Genomic DNA, 21,497 nt, shown 5'->3' with positions numbered 1-21,497 from the left:
AACATAAAAAAAGTTGTATTTTTCCTACAACGAGCCCAGGCCCAGTCTCATAGTATTAACCACTCTAGCTTTATTTTTAACTACATGGGACCTGGGCTACACGTATATCAACCGTCAAGGGGGGTTACGCTCTCGTCAGTTGCACATGCTGGCACGCAGACTGATCCTGTGGAGCTGTGGTCGTCTCCTCTCCCTGAGAGCGACGCACGTCCCTGGAGCTCTGAACACGGGAGCGGACCTATTGTCCAGGGGAGCGCCAGTATACGGGGAGTGGACTCTGCACCCGGAGATTGTGGAACAGATCTGGGCCCGTTATGGGCGGGCCGCGGTGGACCTGTTCGCGTCGAGAGGAAACGCGCAGTGCGCACTGTTTTACTCTCTGCGCAGCATGGACGCTCCCCTCGGTGTAGACGCACTCGCGCACGCCTGGCCGCGCAAGATTCTTTACGCGTTCCCTCCCCTGGCATTGATACCCCCCACTCTATCCAGAGTAAGGGACCACGGCCACACGCTGATTCTTTGCTTTTTTATTTTATATATTTTTCCTAAAAATCATTCAACTCTTATTTCCTTTTCTGTCAATAAATACCTGTGAAAGGACTATTTTTGCATTTAAAGTACAGTTGTGGTGGTCATTATTAGTAAAGTAGTAAACATTATTAAAGGTACACATTCTTAAAGTAACATAAAAAAAGTTGTATTTTTCCTACAACGAGCCCAGGCCCAGTCTCATAGTATTTACCACTCTAGCTTTATTTTTAACTACATGGAACCTGGGTTACACGTATATCAACAGTCAAGGGGGGTTACGCTCTCGTCAGTTGCACATGCTGGCACGCAGACTGATCCTGTGGAGCTGTGGTCGTATCCTCTCCCTGAGAGCGACGCACGTCCCGGGAGCTCTGAACACGGGAGCGGACCTATTGTCCAGGGGAGCGCCAGTATACGGGGAGTGGACTCTGCACCCGGAGATTGTGGAACAGATCTGGGCCCGTTATGGGCGGGCCGCGGTGGACCTGTTCGCGTCGAGAGGAAACGCGCAGTGCGCGCTGTTTTACTCTCTGCGCAGCATGGACGCTCCCCTCGGTGTAGACCAGGGATGTCAAAGTCAAATACATCAGAGGGCCTAAAAAACAAATTTGCTACAAGCCGAGGGCCGGACTGGTTCAATGTTTATTAAAACATATTAAAATGATTGCATATAACCTTTTGAACCAAGACCTAACACAGTGTACCGTATTATATATAATAATTAAATAAATAATCCAATATTTTTGTATGGCTCCAGCAGTAATTTCAGGTGAAAACATTTTTCAACAGGCTCACAGACAAAAACAAACTTGTCCTGTACATTAAATGAATAAAGCAATATTTTCTTATGACCTTAGTTATTTCAAGGAAAACACTTTCAACAGGCAAACAGCAAAAAAAGAAAATGTCCTTCAAAAATAAAATGTGTTCCTTAATATCAAGATAAAGACACACAGCTTTGCCTTTTACCTCCGTGAACATGTGCTCTGCCTCCCACCGAGCTTGAAACACCCTGTTCTCACCGCCCACTTGCAGCGCTACAGTGAGTTCGCGGGCTACCGTTGCATTGTGGGTAATGTAGTTTTTTGCGTGAAAAACGGCAGCAGGCGGCTGTGGCGTGCGGGCCGGTTCTGATACTTATCAAATATCATCCCGGGGGCCAAGATAATTCATTGGCGGGCCAAATCTGGCCCGCGGGCCTTGACTTTGACACCCATGGTGTAGACGCGCTCGCGCGGCCAGGCGTGCGCGAGCTTCTTTACGCGTTCCCTCCCCTGGCATTGATACCCCCCACTCTATCCAGAGTAAGGGACCACGGCCACACGCTGATTCTTTGCTTTTTTATTTTATATATTTTTCCTAAAAATCATTCAACTCTTATTTCCTTTTCTGTCAATAAATACCTGTGAAAGGACTATTTTTGCATTTAAAGTACAGTTGTGGTGGTCATTATTAGTAAAGTAGTAAACATTATTAAAGGTACACATTCTAAAAGTAACATCAAAAAAGTTGTATTTTTCCTACAACGAGCCCAGGCCCAGTCTCATAGTATTAACCACTCTAGCTTCATTTTTAACTACATGGGACCTGGGTTACACGTATATCGCGCGAGCTTCTTTACGCGTTCCCTCCCCTGGCATTGATACCCCCCACTCTATCCAGAGTCAGGGACCACGGCCACACGCTGATTCTGGTGGCTCCGCATTGGCCTGCGATGCATTGGCTGGCGGAGATTTATCGGTTGCTGTCCGCGCTGCGCAGGGACCTGCTATCACAGGGGGGAGGGACGGTCTTCCACCCGCATCCAGAACGCCTTATGCTGTGGGCTTGGCCCCTGAGTGGCTCAACCTGTCAGCTGTGGGACTCCCACAGCGTGTGATTTCCACTATACAAAGTGCTCGAGCCTCCTCCACTCGGTCTCTGTATGACTGCAAGTGGAGGGTGTTTGAGGGGTGGTGTCACAGGAACGGTCACATACCTTTTCAGTGTCCAGTGGGAGGGATATTGTCATTCTCGGCTAAACGGGTTAGTGACATCCATGCGCTGAGAAGAGGTGCTTATTTTGAATGAGGTGGTGCCATCCGCATGAGCTATTTATGGTAGCTGGGACTACCTGTGGCGGACGGACACCTTTCACCATCCAATCAGGATTGGCGTAATGAGATAAGTGCTTCTGAGGGCTGCAGCGAGGCGTGCATCCCATAGTGAGACATCTCACTCATATTACTCAGAGAACCGGGGTTATGTAAATAACCTAAAGTTTTTAAGAGCAGTGGGAACAGGGCTGATCAGTGACAATGTGAAATATCAGATCAAGAGCTGTTTGGATGATCCTACAGTCCCCGATGATGTCCTGAACGCTAAAACCAATGAAGCGGCGAGCCTTAAGGCTAAAAGACAACAAAAGCTTCGGAAGAGCAACAGAGAATTCAAAGTGAGAGGGATAAGAGCAGATACACAACCAATTCAGGGGGCAGAGATTGGTGCCGTGGTGGACGAGAACAATCATCCTCCACATCATCGAAGATGGAAACATAAACACCCCATCCACAGTGACTAATAAAGAATTAGAGCTCCTAGATATTATTAAGCAGCGTGAAATATATTTGAGCTATTTCAAGTGTGAAATAATAAGTCATAGAGTGTGGTCTTTACCTACTCTGTAAAGTGTCCTGAGATAACTTTTGTTATGATTCGACATTATAAATAAAATTGAATTGAATTCAATTGAATTGAATTACTTGCGTGTACTCAGAGGGTCAAAACCGTATACCCTGCCAACACAAGACCTGTGGATATAAGCCAGATGGAAACTGAAGAATTAAAAATCAATGTGTGAAGAATTAATAATCATGTGTTAGCGAGTTTATTAGTAATGATTAATAAGAGTGTGATAATCAATGATTGAAGAATTAATAATCACATGTTAACGTGTGTATTAGTAATGATTAATAAGAATGTGATAAGTGTGATTATTAGGTATGATCATTTAAAGTGTGATAGTGATTATAAGTCCAAGCTCAAACTTTTCTGCTTTCAGCAAAGCACACAAACTTTTGACTCAAGCTTTTCTGCTTTCTCCGCAACGTGGTCTCATGGGAGGGCGTATAAATAGCACGCCACTTTTCATGACTTGCATGACTTTTCGCGCGCATGTCTACTCATATTAAGCTTTTCGCGTGTCATTTAACGCCCGTAGTTCCCCAGGGTTAGGGTTAGGGGTTAGGGTTAGGGTTAGGGTTAGGGTTAGGGTTAGGGTCAGGGTTAGGGTTAGGGTCAGGGTTAGGGGTTAGGGTAAGGGTTAGGGTTAGGGGTTAGGGCATTTCACGCCCGTTATTTCAGCCATCCTTCACATGAAATATTGATTTAAAAACAACCCTCTGACAGAAAGCTCCACCACTTCGTATTTCTCCGGAAAGTAGCGGAGAAATACGAACACGTGGGTTTTCCCTCAATGACATGTGTGCGTGAAATGACAACGCCATCTCTGCACTATACAAGTCTTGAGACTACATGGCGTGAAATGACACGCAAAAAACAGGACATGCGTTGAAATTATACGCGAGATGGCTTGAGAGAAATAGCGTGTCATTCACACGCCTTTTGGTGAGACCAGGCTGTTCTCCAAAAGCACACGAACAGTCAGTCAGTCAAGCTCACAAAGACAATGAACTAGCCATGTTGCAAATATGCACCTGGCAAAGTTAGTTGAGATTAGGGAAATTGCTGTACGTGTTGTGCTTTCTTCACAGATAAAGAAGAAGACTCCTGCTATACAGAGGCTACTCCTACGCGCAGGGAGGAAGATGGAGGCTGGAGGACTGCTACTTCTGAAATAAACATATGCACGCACAAGCAGACACATAACCACGCCTTTGTAACAAGTTTACATGCTGGAGTTTTTAAAATAGATATCAGAACTTCTTGCCTCTGATCACGGGTACTGTGTGTTCACAGTTACTCTAGATAGAGACTAGAACATTTCTCCAGACGTCTGTATCATTCCAGTGTTCTGCTAATAAATGCCTGCTGGCGCACTAAACTACCAACGACTCTGAACACAACGTGAACAATAAGAGCAAGAGCTATGGAATGAAACAAAAATAATAGGTAATAAATAAATAAATAAATGTTACCATCTATGATATATCATGTTCAACAATATCAAAGTAGTGTTTTTAACCTTTTACAAAAAATGAATTGTCATTTACAATCATGAAGTAAACCTATTTTATCTTAATTACAAACTCAGAATAGAGTTCAATAAACAAACATATTTAACTTTAAAAAATGATATTATAACTGTCAGTTTGCAGCTTTAACTTCCAAAGATTGTTAATGCACACAAAAATAATGCTGTATTTATTAAACACTAGCAGCAGTGTAATGAAATAATTGTCCTCTTCAGAAAGATAGATGCTCTGAATCGCGCCAAAACAGCGTTACAGATTAAATTAAAAGCTTAAAACAGACTTGTATAAAACGATGCAAAGCAACACCAGGACGTCCCGTTTTGATGACGCATTAAGCACCACAGTAAAACAAAATGATGACAAACCTTGTGCCCTTATCAGCCAGGTGCTAAACAAACTTTCCTTAAGTTTCTGCACTTTTGATAGACCCGTTTGCAATTCACTTAACTTCCTGTAAAGTTGTTCTTTTTCTCTCTTTTCCGGTTACACTCTATCAAAATAAAAGCACAAGCCTAAAAACAGGAAGTAACGGTAAAAAATAAACACATTTTAAGAGATTTCTCATGAAAATGCAACTACACATTTTGGGAATATGATGTGCTATATTAAAGGTCATTTACAGGCCCAGGATTAGGTTGGGATGAATACTGGCAGCGAGTAGTAGGACGGGTCATTTCTGGAAGGGCTACTCATTGTTGGGATAAAAAGAAACATAAGACTAGATTGACAGATTGGAAGGAATATTTAAAGATGTGTAATGGAAGCCAGAGAATATGGTTACAATTATTCAGTTAGAGGAGGATATAGTACAATAACAGGGGAATATTTTTAGCTTGACTATATCCGTAAATTTTAAAATATTAGATTTTATGAAAAGCTCCTTAGTAGAGTCACGATATCCCATCATAGGTGATGTGAGAGGATTAAGATTCAAGATTCAAGAAGCTTTATTTATTATTTTATTTTTCCCAAGGGAAATTATTGTGCAACAGTTTCAATACAAAGATGGGAAAGGATCAGAGTGACAATAAGCTAACATAATCAAATAAAATAAAATAAAGCTAACATCAAATAAATCAAACAATAACTAAGTGTGACAGAGTGCAACAGACATTGTGGTTAAACGCAGGTTTATACAATACACAACAATACGCAGCGTGCAGTTTAGCAGCATATGAAATAAAATAAGTACAAACTAAATAAGTGATAAGGAGCGATAAGTGATAACAGTGTTAAAAAAGTAGCAGCATTTCCTACAGAACTAAGAATTAATTGGACAGAAATACGGATTAGGGACAACAGACCAATTAGATTTAGATGCAGGAAAGACTGGCAGGAAAAGGTCAGGAACAAACCCAGGGTCAGATCCACTGCAGGGATCAATGTTTAAAGCTGCCGTTATGAAAGGAACAGATAAGGAAGTGCAGGCAAAGATGGAGGATGACCCCAGAGCAGACACAGAGCCATTACACATATGGATGAGGACACTTCCACATCACATGCCAGGACCATGGGGCCCACCACAATCACATTATAGAGGAGGAAGAGGACGAGGCTTTAATCCTCAAGGAGGTTATGGAAGGGGCAGGGGCGGATCACCGGGGGTTAGGGACAATGGGTGTTTCGTGTGTGGAGGTCATGGACATTGGGCACGAGACTGTCCACAAAACCAGAGAGGTCTACCAAGAGGGGGACCCCCGCCACAGCAGCAACAACAGCAGGTGCCATCACAACCACAACTGGCCCCAGGTAACCAGTCGCCCCAAGGCACCAGGTATCCAGAGCAATACTAGGGGTGCCCTACAGGAGCAACACATTCGACTCTGATACAACCTTAGTTCGGTCAACAGCTCTCCAAATATTCCATAGACCTGGTGGGATTTGGAGGACAGCCAATGCCACTCCCTTTCACAGAACCCCTCCCCACTAAAATAGTTGGTTACCAGTTTTATCTAAGCTATGTATATTCACCACAATGCCCAATCTCACTGCTAGGAAGAGATGTTCCTAGTCAGATTAAAAGCATCTATCCTATGTGGCCCACAGGGGGTGCAAGTTCATTTCCCTAATGGGGTAAAAAAAGACTGTTCAGAGACAATTACTTCAAGATGTAACAATGGACAATGGATCCTAGGGGAAGATCCTGATCAGCAGCAACAGTCGGCCAACGTTTACTGGGCTCGATTGAAAGAAGACCCAGACCCGCCAATTACCAATGTTTTGAAACTGTATCAACAATGGACACCGTGGATTCACTCAGTGCACCCATATGAACCGGTCCCTGACGTTCCCCACTGTACTCTTCTCTATGACCGCACCCAAACTGAAGAAGTGTATGAAGAAAGAGTTAGGGAAGTAGAGGGTTCCCCTTGGACACTGACTTTGGACTGTATATATCAGAATCAGAATCAGAAAACCTTTAATGTCCCGCAGACGGGGAAATTCTTTTGTCACAGCAGCAACAGAATATGACAAAATAAGATTAAAAAATAGCAAAATTAAGCAATAAAGTTAAATTTTAAAAAGGGAAGAAATAGAAATAGACATATATACATATTCACATGATATAGTACAGTTGTTCTTGTTTTGTTTGCTTCGTAATAATATAATATGGAGTGAATAAATAGAAGTAAATAAGACCAAATAGTGCAAAAACAGAAGTGACCATAGTTCATAGTACATAAGTATCAAAGAAAGGAGTGGTAGCACAAGTCCTGCTCACTGCAGAACAGGCAGTGAGTGGTACAACATGGGTGACACTGCACTCCGATGTTCTCCTGCTAATAAATGCCTGCTGGCGCACTAAACTACCAACGACTCTGCTGACTCCAGAAAGCCTCCTGTAGAATTTGAATTACGCAAAATATATACTCTGTGAGGTCCTTCTGAATTTACTAAAGTTTTGTGTGTAAAATTCCTACAAGGACCATCCCTCAATATACAAGAAACACAAACTGCAGAGAAAATGATGCAGTCAGCAGCTGTTTCAACACCACGTCACATGATAATAACAATAAAATATCACTGACTTTGTGGAGCAGCACAGGCTGTTACTTAGTGTGACCGGGAACACAAGCTCAAGGTCTGAAACACACACACACACACACACACACACACACACACACACACACACACACACACACACACACACACACACACACACACACACACACACACACACAGAGTTTTGTTACTTCAGGTTATAAAGAGTCGCTGCATCCAATGAGTTAACGCCAAATAACCTGCTCAATAGTACTGCTCAGCTTTGTGGACCCTCGTGTCTACAGTTCCCAGGTTTCCCTGACAAACAAAAACACAAACACACACTGAGAATGCAGCTCTGAGGCCTGCCAATCATCTATTCTGACTGATAATATGCATTTCTTTGGAAATTATAACTGAGATCAACATCTGGATGCATGAAGCGTACAAAGCTGCTTGGAGGAATGTCTAGAATCATTATTTGCATTATGTGTCTCAACTGATAATGTGATAACTTCAGTTCATTGAATAATCTTTTCCAAGTGCAATACAGTTAAATAACTGATCTAATCTAAATATACTTAGTGTACGTGTAATGTAATGGAATGGAATAATCAATCTTTGCTAAAGCTAAATAAGTTACATATAAATGAATTAAAAATGTAAAAAGAAAGCCTCAAAGCCCGAATCCTCACATCTTAATTGTTACTGTAAAGGCAATTGCAAAAATAGCTTACAGAATGAATTTAAACTACCAATGTGTCCAGTTTGTTCATTCTACCAACTACGTGTGAGACGCCGAGAGACAACAAACAAATCATGACAACAGGGAAACTGCATCTGTGGGACACAGTGCATATCGGACCGCACTTGATAAAGGACATTGTTTATGTAACTGTAAAGTTAGCTGAAGGGGAGTTCCTAATCCTAATCTCACGTATTCTCAAACCTGGTTTGAATGTCCACACCTGTCACCACTGCACCATGTTCCCTTTGATTTAGGTTTCCTTCCTCCTCTTAGACAATTTTACACTTTGTTTGAAGCTTTTTTTTTTGTTAATTTATCTATGCTAAGTGTCTAACGTAACAGTATTAATGTGACAGTGTAGTTTAACCATGTTAGTGTGTATTTTATGATGTTCTATCAATATTAAATGACTTGTGAAATCAATTATCATTGTTTTTTACGTCATAGGATTACATATGAAATGGATACTGATGTTATGAGATAATTGCATTCGTCTTTTAGGAAGGACGAGCAGGGCAAGGGACTTATTTTATTTGGACCATGCCTAATATAAGCAAAATAGCATTGTTTTCATTCCGAAATAAAAATCTACGTGTCAGGTTCTTTGATGACTCTAAAATTGCCCGTAGGTGTGAATGGTTGTCTGTCTCTGTTCGTCTCTATGTGCCCTGTGATAGACTGGCGTCCTGTCCAGGGTGGACCCCGCCTCACGCCCGATGTCAGCTGGGATCGGCTCCAGCCCACCCGCGACCTCGACAGGGACAAGCGGTTGAAGATGAATGAATGAATGAATGCCTTTATATCATTTATCTTAGGCTCATAAACACACCCCAAGTGAAGGAGTTCAAGTACCTCGGGATCATGTTCACGAGTGAGGGGACGATGGAGCGTGAGTTTGGCCGGAGAATCGGAGCAGCGGGGGCGCTGTTGCAGTCGCTCTACCGCACCTTTGTGACGAAAAGAGAGCTGAGCTGGAAGGCAAAGCTCTCGATCTACCGGTTAATCTTCGTTCCTACCCTCACCTATGGTCATGAAAGCTGGGTCAGGACCGAAAGAACCAGGTCGCGGGTACAAGCGGCCGAAATGGGTTTTCTCAGGAGGGTGGCTGGAGTCTCCCTTAGAGAGAGGGGGAGAAGTTCAGCCATCCGTGAGGAACTCGGAGTAGAGCCGCTGCTCCTTTGCATTGAAAGGAGCCAGTTGAGGTGGTTCGGGCATCTAGTAAGGATGCCCCCTGGGCGCCTCCCTAGGGAGGTGTTCCAGGCACGTCCAGCTGGGAGGAGGCCTCGGGGAAGACCCAGGACCAGGTGGAGAGATTATATCTCCACACTGGCCTGGGAACGCCTCGGGATCCCCCAGTTAGAGCTGGTTAATGTGGCCCGGGAAAGGGAAGTCTGGGGTCCCCTGCTGAAGCTGCTGCCCCCGCGACCCGACCCCGGATAAGCGGATGAAGATGAGATGAGATGAGATGAGATAAACACACGTATAATATTTTTGATGCGTCATTAAAATCTTCCAGCACACATTACACATATTTTTGTTGTGATTGGTTCTGGACAGTCTCTCCCTCTCCTTTTTAATCGTTGTTTTTGTCTCCCTCTGTCTGTGTTTTTCTGTATGTGCTTTCTTTCTGTTTTCTGGTTTGAGTATGTTTTCCTGGCAGGTGATCCTTGTTGGCATTGATCACCTGCCACTCTGTATATTAACCCGGTACTGAGCCTCACTCAGTGCCGGATCATACCCTCTACTTACCCTGATGTCTCCCTGTGTACCTGTTCCTCTTGTGTCCATTCATCGTATCAGTTTGTATCTAGTTCTTCGTGTTTTTCCTTTGTGTTAGTGCACCTTTTTGTAAATGAGTTTTAATAAATTTGTTAATACCGTCTCCTGAGTTCCCTGTCTGCATTTGGGTCCCCTCCTCCGTGTATTCTCCGTCGTCACACATGACAATTTTCTTTGTTTGTTTTTCTTCAAACTTCATTTGAAATGAAATAAACTTTATTTATAGACATCACATTTAATACAACACATATATTTAATAATATAAATTGAATTCTTCATCACAAGCATTAGCAGGTTATGAATAATTAGGGACGCGGCCTCTTAACATTTCATGTTAAAAAGACGATCAAACGAACACAAAGACATGAGAAACTACAAATGATGCATCATTTGTAGTTGTTTTGTGTTGCTTTCAGTCTGTAAATACTATACTATACTACTATACTATTACTATAAAGAAAAGGGTGAGGGGCAGTTTACATGTCGGGGCCACAGAGCTTCTATTGTTGTGTGTTATGTGGCGTCAGCTGATCCTGCCATTTTTAACTTTACTCTGCATATGCAATATATGAATGTTTTTACAGTTTTATTTGTTTTTTCTTCTTTAAACAGCATTTTAAATGAAATAAACTTGATTTATAAACATCACATTTAATGCAAAAAAATATATTTATTAATATAAATGGAATTCTTCATCACAAGCATTTAAAAAAAATTTTTTTTAAATTATACTTGATGAGAGTTTGAGTGCTTTACTACTGTGAGTGTGTGTGGGGGGGGTGGGGTGGGGTGGGGGGGTAGGGTGTGTGTGTGTGTGGGGGGGGGGGGGTTGTTGGGGTGGGGGGGGGGGCATAATATGCAGATGATGTGTCAAAGTCACTCTGGAATTCTAAACCCAGTACCTTTGTGACATCATCTGAGTTCCCACTAGAATTCCATACATAAGCCACTAGATCAGTTCAGCAGAGGTGAGATCGAACCAGACCATCTACTGAGGGAAGGACGTGGAGAAAGATGGAGGCATTACTATTCGACATTGAAGATATACCACTTACAGTGGATATGAAGGTAAGAAAATCTAGCCTTAAATTACACAGGAAGACAAACAGAGCTCTGGCTTGGGAGAATGTTTTCACCTCCCTTTTGGTCATTTGTACCAAATCTGTTTAGAGATTTGTCATTGGATCTGTCTTTATGCTAACTTTCTGATTCACTTCAGAGATTATGTGTGAATTGCGCACATCACATACCACAACTTTTGAGAATTGTGTCACATCTTGAACATGTACATTTGTTTAAGGGCCTAACCCAAGAACAAATGTTTTGTTGGACTGTAAAAGATGCCAGGCTGTTAAAACCATTGATTGTTTTTCTTTCTAGATGCCATCAGACGACCCGGGACATATGATTTGCAGCGACCTGGACGTGCCTGTCTTCGAGCAATCAGAGTTCATATCAGATATCTTTTTATATCTAAATGACATCCCATATGAGTAAGTTACAAGTTCAATGTCATCAAGCAAATGTACATTTACACATGATTGACACATTACATGAGCTCAAGATCTGACACACGCACGCACGCACGCACGCACGCACGCACGCACGCACGCACGCACGCACGCACACACACAAAATGTTTCTATTGCTTAATAATTTCTAATCTTTTCGTGCAGGCGCAGGATACTGTTGGCAGATGGCCATATTGACTCAGAAACAATCCTTGTGCTGTCCGACATGTGTCACACAATCCTAGATTACAGCACCGAGGTAGTCCTGGAAGACGTGATACCTCAGGTTGAAAGCGTGATGAAGAGCAAAATTACACAGGGTCGTAATTACTTCACTGTGACAGAAGAAGATATCCAAGCCAGCTTTGGGAATGTGTTTGACACCTGCTTCGGCGTGGCACTGGAAAGCATCCAGAAGAGGTCCCACCACTCTGAAGTACTGATGGAGTTGTTCGCAGAAGAGGTAACAAACAGGGTGAACCAAAAACTGGAAAATATCACAAAGTCATCGTCCGCCCCGCAAAAAACGTATTCTGCTGAGTCACAAACATCCACAGCATCTCACACGAAAGATATGGTTTACAATATAGGCCGTATCTTGAGCGAATGCTTGGGCAGAATATACCAGCTTGAGTCACCAGAGGATGAAGAAACCCTGGACATGGAATTGTCCGAGGGTCACAGTCAAGACGCGGCGTCTAACAGGGATTTAAAAGCAGAGAAATCTGAACCAACCCACTCTTTTCCGAAGAGTGCGGACTTATCACACAGAGGGATCGGAAAGACTCCTCTCTTTCCTACAGAGAAGGATCGAAAAACCCTTGAGGGTCCCCATTCAGATTTGGAGTGTGTGGATTTAGAAGCAGAGGAATCTGAAACTACCCACTCTTTACCAGGCGTCTCACACAGTGAGATCGTACAGACTTTGGTCCTTCCTGCAGAGGAGGATCAAGAAGAGACACTTGAGGAGCATGATGAGTTAAAAGTAGAGGACGCTGACACAACCTGCTCTTCATCAGAGAGTTCAGAACTTGAGACCCTGGAGAGTTTTCGCAGTCCTTCAGAGGAGCAGGAATATTATAATTGGGCATTTCTCGAACAGTTTCTCTGCAAGCTCCTGGATCACATCGCCATTTCCACCGATGCACCAATGTTTGATGTGCATTTTGATGATATCGTTGGCTATCTGGGACAGTGCACTATGGGACTTGTTACCATCCCACAGACTGTTGGAGACATCCACATTACCATCTATGAAGAACTCTGCCGCCAGTTTGGATCAGCAAGCGTGCTTCTGGATGTATTGATGTCTGGTGATGCAGATTTTGACCTGGCCGTTGGCAGGGCATTAAGAGCGCAGCTGCAGAAGCCTTCAGGAGAAAACATCAGCCTGAAAACCAAATTGAAGAGATTTTTCTGCCGAACGTCCAGAAAAGTCTCTCCAGAAGTAATGATTGCACCAGAACCGCAGAACACATCTCCTGACATGGAGCCAACACACGTCAGCTTAAGAGACAAGCTGAAGAAGATTTTCTGCAGAAAGCGCAGAGACGTTGGTCAAGAGCCAATGGACAAAGTGTCTTACACTGAAGTCATCGAACTTGTGAATGGGATGACGCCAACACCTGAGATGACCCCAAAGCGACCCACCAACTATGGGAAGATGTCTTCCATGGCCAGGGTCCTGAGGAAACCGTTCACCTGTTGCATTTGCGCGGCACAGGATGACTAGAACGTGGATTTCAGCGCAAGGGATGGGCCAGCTTGGGGTAAAAAGAACCCACCAGAGTGATTCTGGTATGTTCTGGTCAGGTAAGTGTGGGTTTTAAGAGTGAGGGCAGCACGGGGACTGTGTGGCCTCATAAAATTTGTTGGGTCCGGGGAACGGTCCCAACACTTTTTGTGTAGAGTTCGCAGGGTCTGCGTGTGTATATGGGTTTTCCCCGGGTGCTCCGGTTCTCCCATATTAGATAAACAACATGTGACATGTTATCATCAAATTAAAAGATTGAAATCAAACTTAACAGAGGTCGGAGTACTTTCTCCACATTAGAGCTTTTGTGAAGTTGTAGGAAAAGGAGTCAGCATGTCTGCAGGAAATCTAATCAACCACTAGATGGCTTCCTGTTTCCACACTCTATTCATGTCTTGACATACACAAACTGAATACTTTCATTTATTTGGAGTAATATCCAGAATTTGACTCTAAATACAGTAAGGAAAATAAAGAAAATCAGAAAATAATTTACACAGGTCCACGATAGATGTGGTTGAAGTAAAACTATGAATGTGGCTGTGGCAGAGTGGGTCGTCCTCTGTTTGAGATTGGTGGTTCGATCCCCATCTCCCCCCCACATGTCGAAGTGTCCTTGGGCAAGACACTGAACCCCGAATTGCTGCGCATGGGTGTGTAAAGTTAGATCAGATTAGATAGTATGTAGATGTCCACTGCCATCAGTGTGAATGGGTGAATGTGACAAACACTGTGAAAGCGCCTTGAGTAGTCAGATGACTAGAAAGGTGCTGTACAAGTCCATTTACCATCTTTGAAGATGTATAACTTTTCCCAACAAAGGGTGGCCTAAAAAATGTCATTTGAACAACCATTTCCTCTCTTTTCCTTTTGCACCCACTGCAAGTCATCTACTTTGCTTTCCACACACTTTCTATCACAACTTTAGTGCCTCCATTGAAACAGTAGCCATGTTTCTCTAGGCCGCGTGTAACACATAAGGGAAAAAGTAAACACTGTATGAATGTATAAAAGGTCATTGAACCACCTGATGAGTGAGTTTCCATCTCAAGTCAATTGTTTTAATTAAAACACAGATTATGTGATACTCTCGAGCGTAACCATCGTTTACAAACGTTTCAAACTGAAGACATTACAAGCTGAAATGCATTTTATTTGTGGTCAGAACCCTGCCCACTGCACAGAGTGTGTGTTTTTCCCTGGATGGTAGTGCAGGGTAAGACCTCTTGTCAGTCAGAAGCAGCACCGAGGTTTACATTAGTCTCAGTCAAGTCCTTGTTACAGTAAGACAAACGTTGCACAACCTTTCACTGGTAACGACGCTACCATACATCACGCCCAGAGCTTCCTCAACCCATAAATAGAAGCCTTGTTTGGATTTAGTCTGTAGAGTATTTAAAAAAATAATTATAATAATAAAGACTATTCCTCATCAGAGAGTACATTTGAAAGTCCTTGTAATCTTGCAATAGCAGCACTGTGAGCGGGTGCGTTGGTGAAAACAGTCCCCACAAACAAAGGCGTTCCTCTCAGGATGTGGCGAATAACTGTGCAGGAGCCCGACACTTCGATATGGAAGCCCAAATCTCAAAGTTCCTCCTCTGTCCGCAGTTTGGTTTGACTTGACGGCGATGCGAAGAACTGTCGGGAAGCAGAAGACGATGGTGATGGACTGGACAGCGTTTTAGTCACACACAAAAATAGCAACAGAAACACCCTTAAAGTATTCGGACCCCTTCACTTTCCCCCCAAAATGCCTACAAAAACCTAAATTCCGTGGCAGTCACTGTTGAAGCAAGAAATCCTACAAACAGATGAACTCACAGCTGCTCCTGTCGTTGGGTCGATGAAGTCTGCCCAGTAGCCCGCCGTCCACAGAGCGAAGCACATTTCCTTTGCTCCGCTCACAAACTGCCATTAGGGGAAAGCGCAGTCAGCTGCTGTTCCAACACTACGTTGCATCTGCGAACTATAATAATAACACTAAAATATCGCTTACTTTGTGTAGCAGCTGGTCTTTGTCCTGCTCTGCTGCCTCCTCACACCGACTGTTACTCTGTGTGACCGTCACAACTGTGATGGAAGCGGTTGGCGCAGACGGGAACATGAGCTCCAGATCTGACACACACACACACACACACACACAATACACAGAGTTTTGTTACTTCAGGTTATAAAGAGTCGCAGCATCCGATGAGTTAACGCCAAATAACTGTCCCTTACCTTTCCGTAACAGCTCAGGGCAGGAATTTATGGAGCAGTCCGTGTCTGTCTGATTAAAGTACTGCTCAGCTTTGTGGACCCTCGTGTCTACAGTTCCCAGGTTTCCCTGACAAACAAAAACACAAACGCACACTGAGAATGCAGCTCTGAGGTCTGCCAATCATTTATTCTGACTGATGATATGCATTTCTTTGGAAACTATAACTGAGATCAACATCTGGATGCATGAAGGAACAAAGCTGCTTGGAGGAATGTCTGGAATCATTATTTGTATTATGTGTCTCAACTGATAATGTGATCACTTCAGTTCTGTATGTTTTTAACCATGATAATTATATTAATCATTTATTTCCGAGGGGAAATTAGGTCATGGTAGCAGCGGTACAGAGCAATCACAAGTGAATAGTGTGTTTGGTGTGAAACGGGGGATTGTTTCAATTCAAATATTAAAAGACGGTTGGTTGCGTCTATGAAACTCAAGATTATGTTGAAAATCACGCATTTATCAAAGAGTATATTCGAATTCAAGCATGGTCCTAACCTTGAAAACATAATGGTTAATATCACGCATTTTCCAAAATTCTGACGAATTTGTATGAAGTCAAACTTACTTGAAACTCATTAACAAACTGGGCCAGTATGAACTGGTGTCTCTCTATGCAACTTGGGGCCGTCAGTACGTCCGGCGCCGTGCTGTGGACAGGACTCTTCTTCTGGTTGTCCATGCCCTCCAGGTGGCTGTCAAACCCGGCGTTACCCGGTAACTGGAAGCGCTGGTCCTGAGGTCCGAATGGTCCCATGTTCTCATCAGGCCACACGGTCCTGGGGCCTGGAGGGGACGAGAAAAAGAAATGTGAGTGTCGTGTTTGACACCACCATGTTGTCCCTTTCAATTTTGGAAACACAATTCAAACGACAGGGGCAAGTATACGGAAACGACAGACTAAAATGCAAGCCGTAAGCTCCCTTCACATCTTGATCTGAACCTTTTACGGTAACAGTTATCAGTAGCTGGTGACAAACTCATTTCTAGAATCACCTGAGTCTGCATGTGATACAGATATGTAAGGCTCATCTGAGCCCGCGGCAGAAAAGGTTCTTGTTCTGCCGACACGGAGAGCAGCTAACGCTTTAAGGCCAGTGGTCTTAGATAGGACCAACCTGCCTCGACCACACAGCACCTGCAAAAAGGAACAAAGACCTCTGTAAACAGCCTGAAACATTAAGAAAGCCTACTACATTAAACAAGTAAGACATTAGTTATTTTACCGCCTGCAGCTACACACTTAGGTAAGCATGCACATTTTATAAGATAGTCCTTTATCGGTCCCACAGTGGGGATGTTACAGGATAGTGCAAGCAACAAAAGCTTAAAGGTTGAATATGGAGAATGAGCAAAACACTGCTATCTAGTGTCTCAAGATCGTAGTCGCAACAACAAATAATTCCAGCAGATGGGTTGACATGTTTGTCCAGTAGCCTACAGGAGACCGGAGTCTGTTTGAGTCTGTTTGCACCCAACTCCTCCAGCAAATCACACCATTAAAACAAGTATGAGTGGAGTTCGACCGACAGTTAGCATTAGCCGTTACCGTTACAGCTAAGTAAACATGAAAGTTAGCTTACCGGCGTGCCTTTTAATGCCGTTGAACTCCTTTCTCTCAGTCCATCAAGTGAATGCTCGGCCTATACTGACTCTGGGTCTCCGGTCACTCAGCTGCTGGGACAAATAACCCAGTGCCAGCCTACAGTAGCTGCTCCGAACAACAGACAAACCTGGCAACCCACAATGCCGGCCACTTTTGGCTGGTAAAATGCAAACAGAACGTGACAGAAAGTCATTGTCAAATCCGTAAAAATAATATATATATATATATATTTATTATTTCAGACTAAATATATTATTATTTTATAAAAAAAGCAATACCAGTACCCCTCAAAACGTCCCGTGGGTGTATTATTATTATTTTTGAAAATATAGCTTTTAATAAAGATTCTACATATTCAACCTTTAAGGAAAAGATGCAAGATAGAATAATAGCCTATGTAAAAAACAAACAACCAACACTGGCACTAAAAAGGCAAGTCAACAGTCTAAAGGTAACTTATGTGACCCAGGTTTACTTATAGGGAATTGCTTGAGCATTTGAGTGAATCAACAAAAATCAACTCCAGTGAGATGAGATGAGATAACACACACACACACACACACACACACACACACACACACACACACACACACACACACACACACACAGGGAAGTTATGTCACTTACATTACTTGACATTGTGGTTCGTGTCCTTGTACTTGTAGTTTTAACCTGTTGGATAAGAACAACAAATGGTACAACATCAAACATCGCAAACGGTGGTTTAAAAAAAAAAATGTTTTTAAATTAAAACAACGAGCTTTAACCGACTAACAGAGTTCGCGAGGCAGAATTAACATATGCTAGCTATGCTATGCTATGCTAGCTGAAATGATGCAATCATTTAGGCATCTTCAACGGGGCAACAAACGCAGCCGAGTCTATCATTCACCTGCTGCAGGAGTAACAACATGGGTCAACTTGTAACATGTAAATCACAAAATATGACAAGGTCAACACAAACAAAACTAGCTACTATCGTTAGCCCGTATGCTAGGTCAGCTGATTCTTGTTTTGACACTTTCCCTTTTTAGACACTGCTCCTAACTTGATTTCACCCTGCATGAAACACACGACAACGTGGATAATGAGCACGTACATATGCTTTAGGAAGAAAAGACAAATAAACATCTGTAAATGGGATTACATTATGAAAAGTACATGTTGTTCTTACCCGTCAAATTGCACGTCCGCAGCTATCGCGAAAACAACGACGGGAAGTGACGGGGGACAAACACACCGTGCTGCGCGTATATCAACTGACCTTTTTAGTGATGTAACGTCGTTGTGTTTTGATGTAACGTCAAGCGATAATATTTAAAAAGCTTTCAACACTTGTAGGGAATAGTTAAGGGTTAAGACAGTATTCATGTTTTAATACCTTTTGTCCTTTGAACCAAGAGCTGAAAGTCAGACATTAAAGGTCGTGTTTGCAATGTTTCACCACAAGATGGCGGCACATCAACAGTTACAACGACCCAGGGTTTGATAACAATGTAATCCTAAAGCTGCACGCCAGTTGGTGTCTATTGCTGACTTTTAATTTAGTATTTCATTTAGCGTTATGTTGACTTGCCTGTCAATTTGTCATGTGCTCTCTAGTAGGCTCTTAAATGCAACACAAAAAAATAAAGAGTTACTGTAAGACAGGGGTGTCAAACTCAGGCCCGTGGGCCAAATGTGGCCCGCGGTGTAATTATATTTGACCCGCAAGATCATTTCAAGTATCTATGAGAGCTGGCCTGGAGTATAAAGCACATACACGTCTACTTTTCTGTTGACAAACATGAGCATCCATGCTACCAGTCTCTGCAGACAAACTTAATCCACCCCTCCCCAAAAACAGCCAAAGAAAGATGTAAAACAGGAGCTTTCCACACCGGTGGGAGGAAGATGATCTGTTTAGGAAGGTAAAGAGCTGTTTGTCTCGTCTGCAGAGCCACCGTGGCTGTAACCAAAGAATAAAACATAAGAAACACCACAACAAGAACAAGGACCTGCACTGGAAAGGTTCAACATCACACATCTGGAGAGAAGGGAAAACATGCACATGTGCAGTCTTTTCTTTTTGTTTTTTAGTAAATATTAAATTTGGGACGCAACTTTGTCAGTTGGAGTTTGACAGCGCTGCTTTAAGACTTACTTTTGTTGATATTTAGGCCATGGGTGATGATAATGGTAGGCTACCATTCAACAAGAAGACATGTTGGTAGTTTCAAGCTTGTGGTTTATTTGTAAAATTATCATAGAGAGCAGGTAAATATGTTAGAAAACGGCATCTAATTAACACCAGGTGTGTCAGCTGATTGCTCAGCTGCTATGGCAAGCCTTTTAAACATTTAACCCATATGGCTGACTGTAGCCATTTACATATCATTGTGACCAGTTTAATGTTAACTGGAGATATCTGTACACAGTTTTGACATGTTACAAACGTATTTTCACTTGCAAAAACGACATTTTAACTCGTCAGAACTGGTGTGCAGATGTCTTCCGTTTAATTGTAGAGATCAGCGATAGTAATTCCCTTTTCACTAGAGAGAATAACAATTACAGATATCTGCAGTTTAATTCCGCTGCTGAAAATGGATCGTGACTAGTGGAAATGTAATTACCAATGTCAGATCATGGCCTATCAGCAATTTGAATGAAATCAACAAACGATATTTGGGCTTCATGTCACCAATGTAGCTGCTACTAACATTGGACATATTCATTTCCGATATGTAGGCCTATTGTAGGCTATTTAATTCTCTTTAACTTTGGCTAACCTCTAAATAATGGGACTATGTGTGTTTGTACGGGGCCGTTCCCAGGTGGGAAACTGTGGAGAAACGCAGAAATCCCCTTCCTTAATCAATACAGCTGAAAAAGTCTGAATAGAGGAATTGGCCTGACAAAGAACCGACAGAACATTTTCTGTCAGAAGTAGTGAAGGACAAGGACAGTTTGTAAAGTTCATTTTGCTGGCGTAGACACATCTCTTTAGCTGACTTGGACAGGCTGATTGACACTTTCCCTGAACTGACGGGATATACAGTGGGAGTTTACCCTGGGACTAACTTGCTTCAGTCACTGGGGGCCACTGCAGTAACGTCAAGTATGTATTTGTGTGTGTGTGTGTGTGTGTGTGTGTGTGTGTGTGTGTGTGTCTGTGCGTGTGTGTGTGTGTGGGACCTCACAGAGCCTGGCTGTCAGCGAGTCTCCCACAGGATCATTTGTAACAGCAACGCAGCTTCCACCCTAGATGGAGTCCCTGTGGGATGTACACACACACACACACACACACACACACATACACACACACACACACTCACACACACACATTGATATGCACCATCATACCAAAGCAGCGACCGAATAAATTCTTCACCCCTAGGCTCCCTCCGCAATGTGTTATTTGGAAGTGAAAAGAATTGAATGAATCAAGACAAAGCTGGTGAAAATGCGAGACTCTCTGTTTTGTAGTGAGATAAATGCAGCTCGACCGACATTAAAGCTGCACCTTGTGATTTGTCTTTATTATTGATTAACTGGCCCATTGTGCTTAAAATGAATGGATTTGTCAGAAAAATATATATAAATTAGTGAAACTCTAAATCAAAAGTTCCAAGAGCCCAAGGTTACGTTTTCAACCAACAGTCCACATCCAAAGATATTACTTTAAGGTACTTTTAACATCTGTTCATAAGCATTAAATGACCAGTAGCCAGAGTAAAAACAATTTAAGTCTAGGGGGCGGCAGTAGCTCAGTGACTTGGCTGGGAACCGTAGGGTCGCTGGTTCAAGTCCCTGTGTGGACCATGTATGGAGTGTGGACTGGTGGCTGGAGAGGTGCCAGTTCATCTCCTGGGCACTGCCGATGTGCTGTTGAGCAAGGCACTGAACCCCCAACTGCTCGGGGTGCTGGTCACTGGCAGCCCCCTCGCTCTAACATCTCTCCTTAATTGCATGTATACAGGTCCTGTCTGTGCATGTGTGCATTTCGGGCCTGTGTGTGTGTGTGTGTGTGTGTGTGTAACATGATAAATAAGAGTGAAAAAATTAAATTTCCCTGTTGTGGGATCAATAAAGTAATTCTTCTTCTTCTTCTCTAACTGTTTCTGTGACACACCCTTCCCTGGACAC

At 42.9% G+C, this 21,497-nt stretch overlaps 1 protein-coding gene across 1 annotated transcript; it reads right to left on the bottom strand.

The window, feature by feature from the left end:
• Positions 1–14,541: 14,541 nt before the first annotated feature.
• Positions 14,542–18,575, bottom strand: mmadhca (metabolism of cobalamin associated Da). Its single transcript, XM_083938216.1, has 8 exons — positions 18,544–18,575; positions 17,997–18,041; positions 16,760–16,901; positions 16,332–16,549; positions 15,721–15,826; positions 15,497–15,615; positions 15,322–15,408; positions 14,542–15,138 (listed from the first exon to the last, which is right to left on the bottom strand). The coding sequence occupies exons 2-8, from the start codon at positions 18,006–18,008 to the stop codon at positions 15,085–15,087; spliced, it is 738 nt and encodes a 245-aa protein (XP_083794342.1). The 5' UTR covers positions 18,009–18,041; positions 18,544–18,575; the 3' UTR covers positions 14,542–15,084.
• Positions 18,576–21,497: the final 2,922 nt, after the last annotated feature.

This window comes from Echiichthys vipera (genome assembly GCF_963691815.1).
Source record: "Echiichthys vipera genome assembly, chromosome: 23".
Taxonomy (NCBI): Eukaryota; Metazoa; Chordata; class Actinopteri; order Perciformes; family Trachinidae; genus Echiichthys; species Echiichthys vipera.
Note: the sequence above shows the minus strand (reverse complement) of the source record. Positions and strands in the feature narration are given on the sequence as shown.

What these genes read in the sequence shown, in the direction of transcription:
- mmadhca (XM_083938216.1), bottom strand. An exon ending in AGTTTGTTAATGAGTTTCAA is followed by an intron (nt 15,827 to 16,331) that starts GTAAGTTTGACT and finishes TTTGTTTGTCAG; the next exon opens with GGAAACCTGGGAACTGTAGA. An exon ending in AAGACCAGCTGCTACACAAA is followed by an intron (nt 15,409 to 15,496) that starts GTAAGCGATATT and finishes CCCTAATGGCAG; the next exon opens with TTTGTGAGCGGAGCAAAGGA.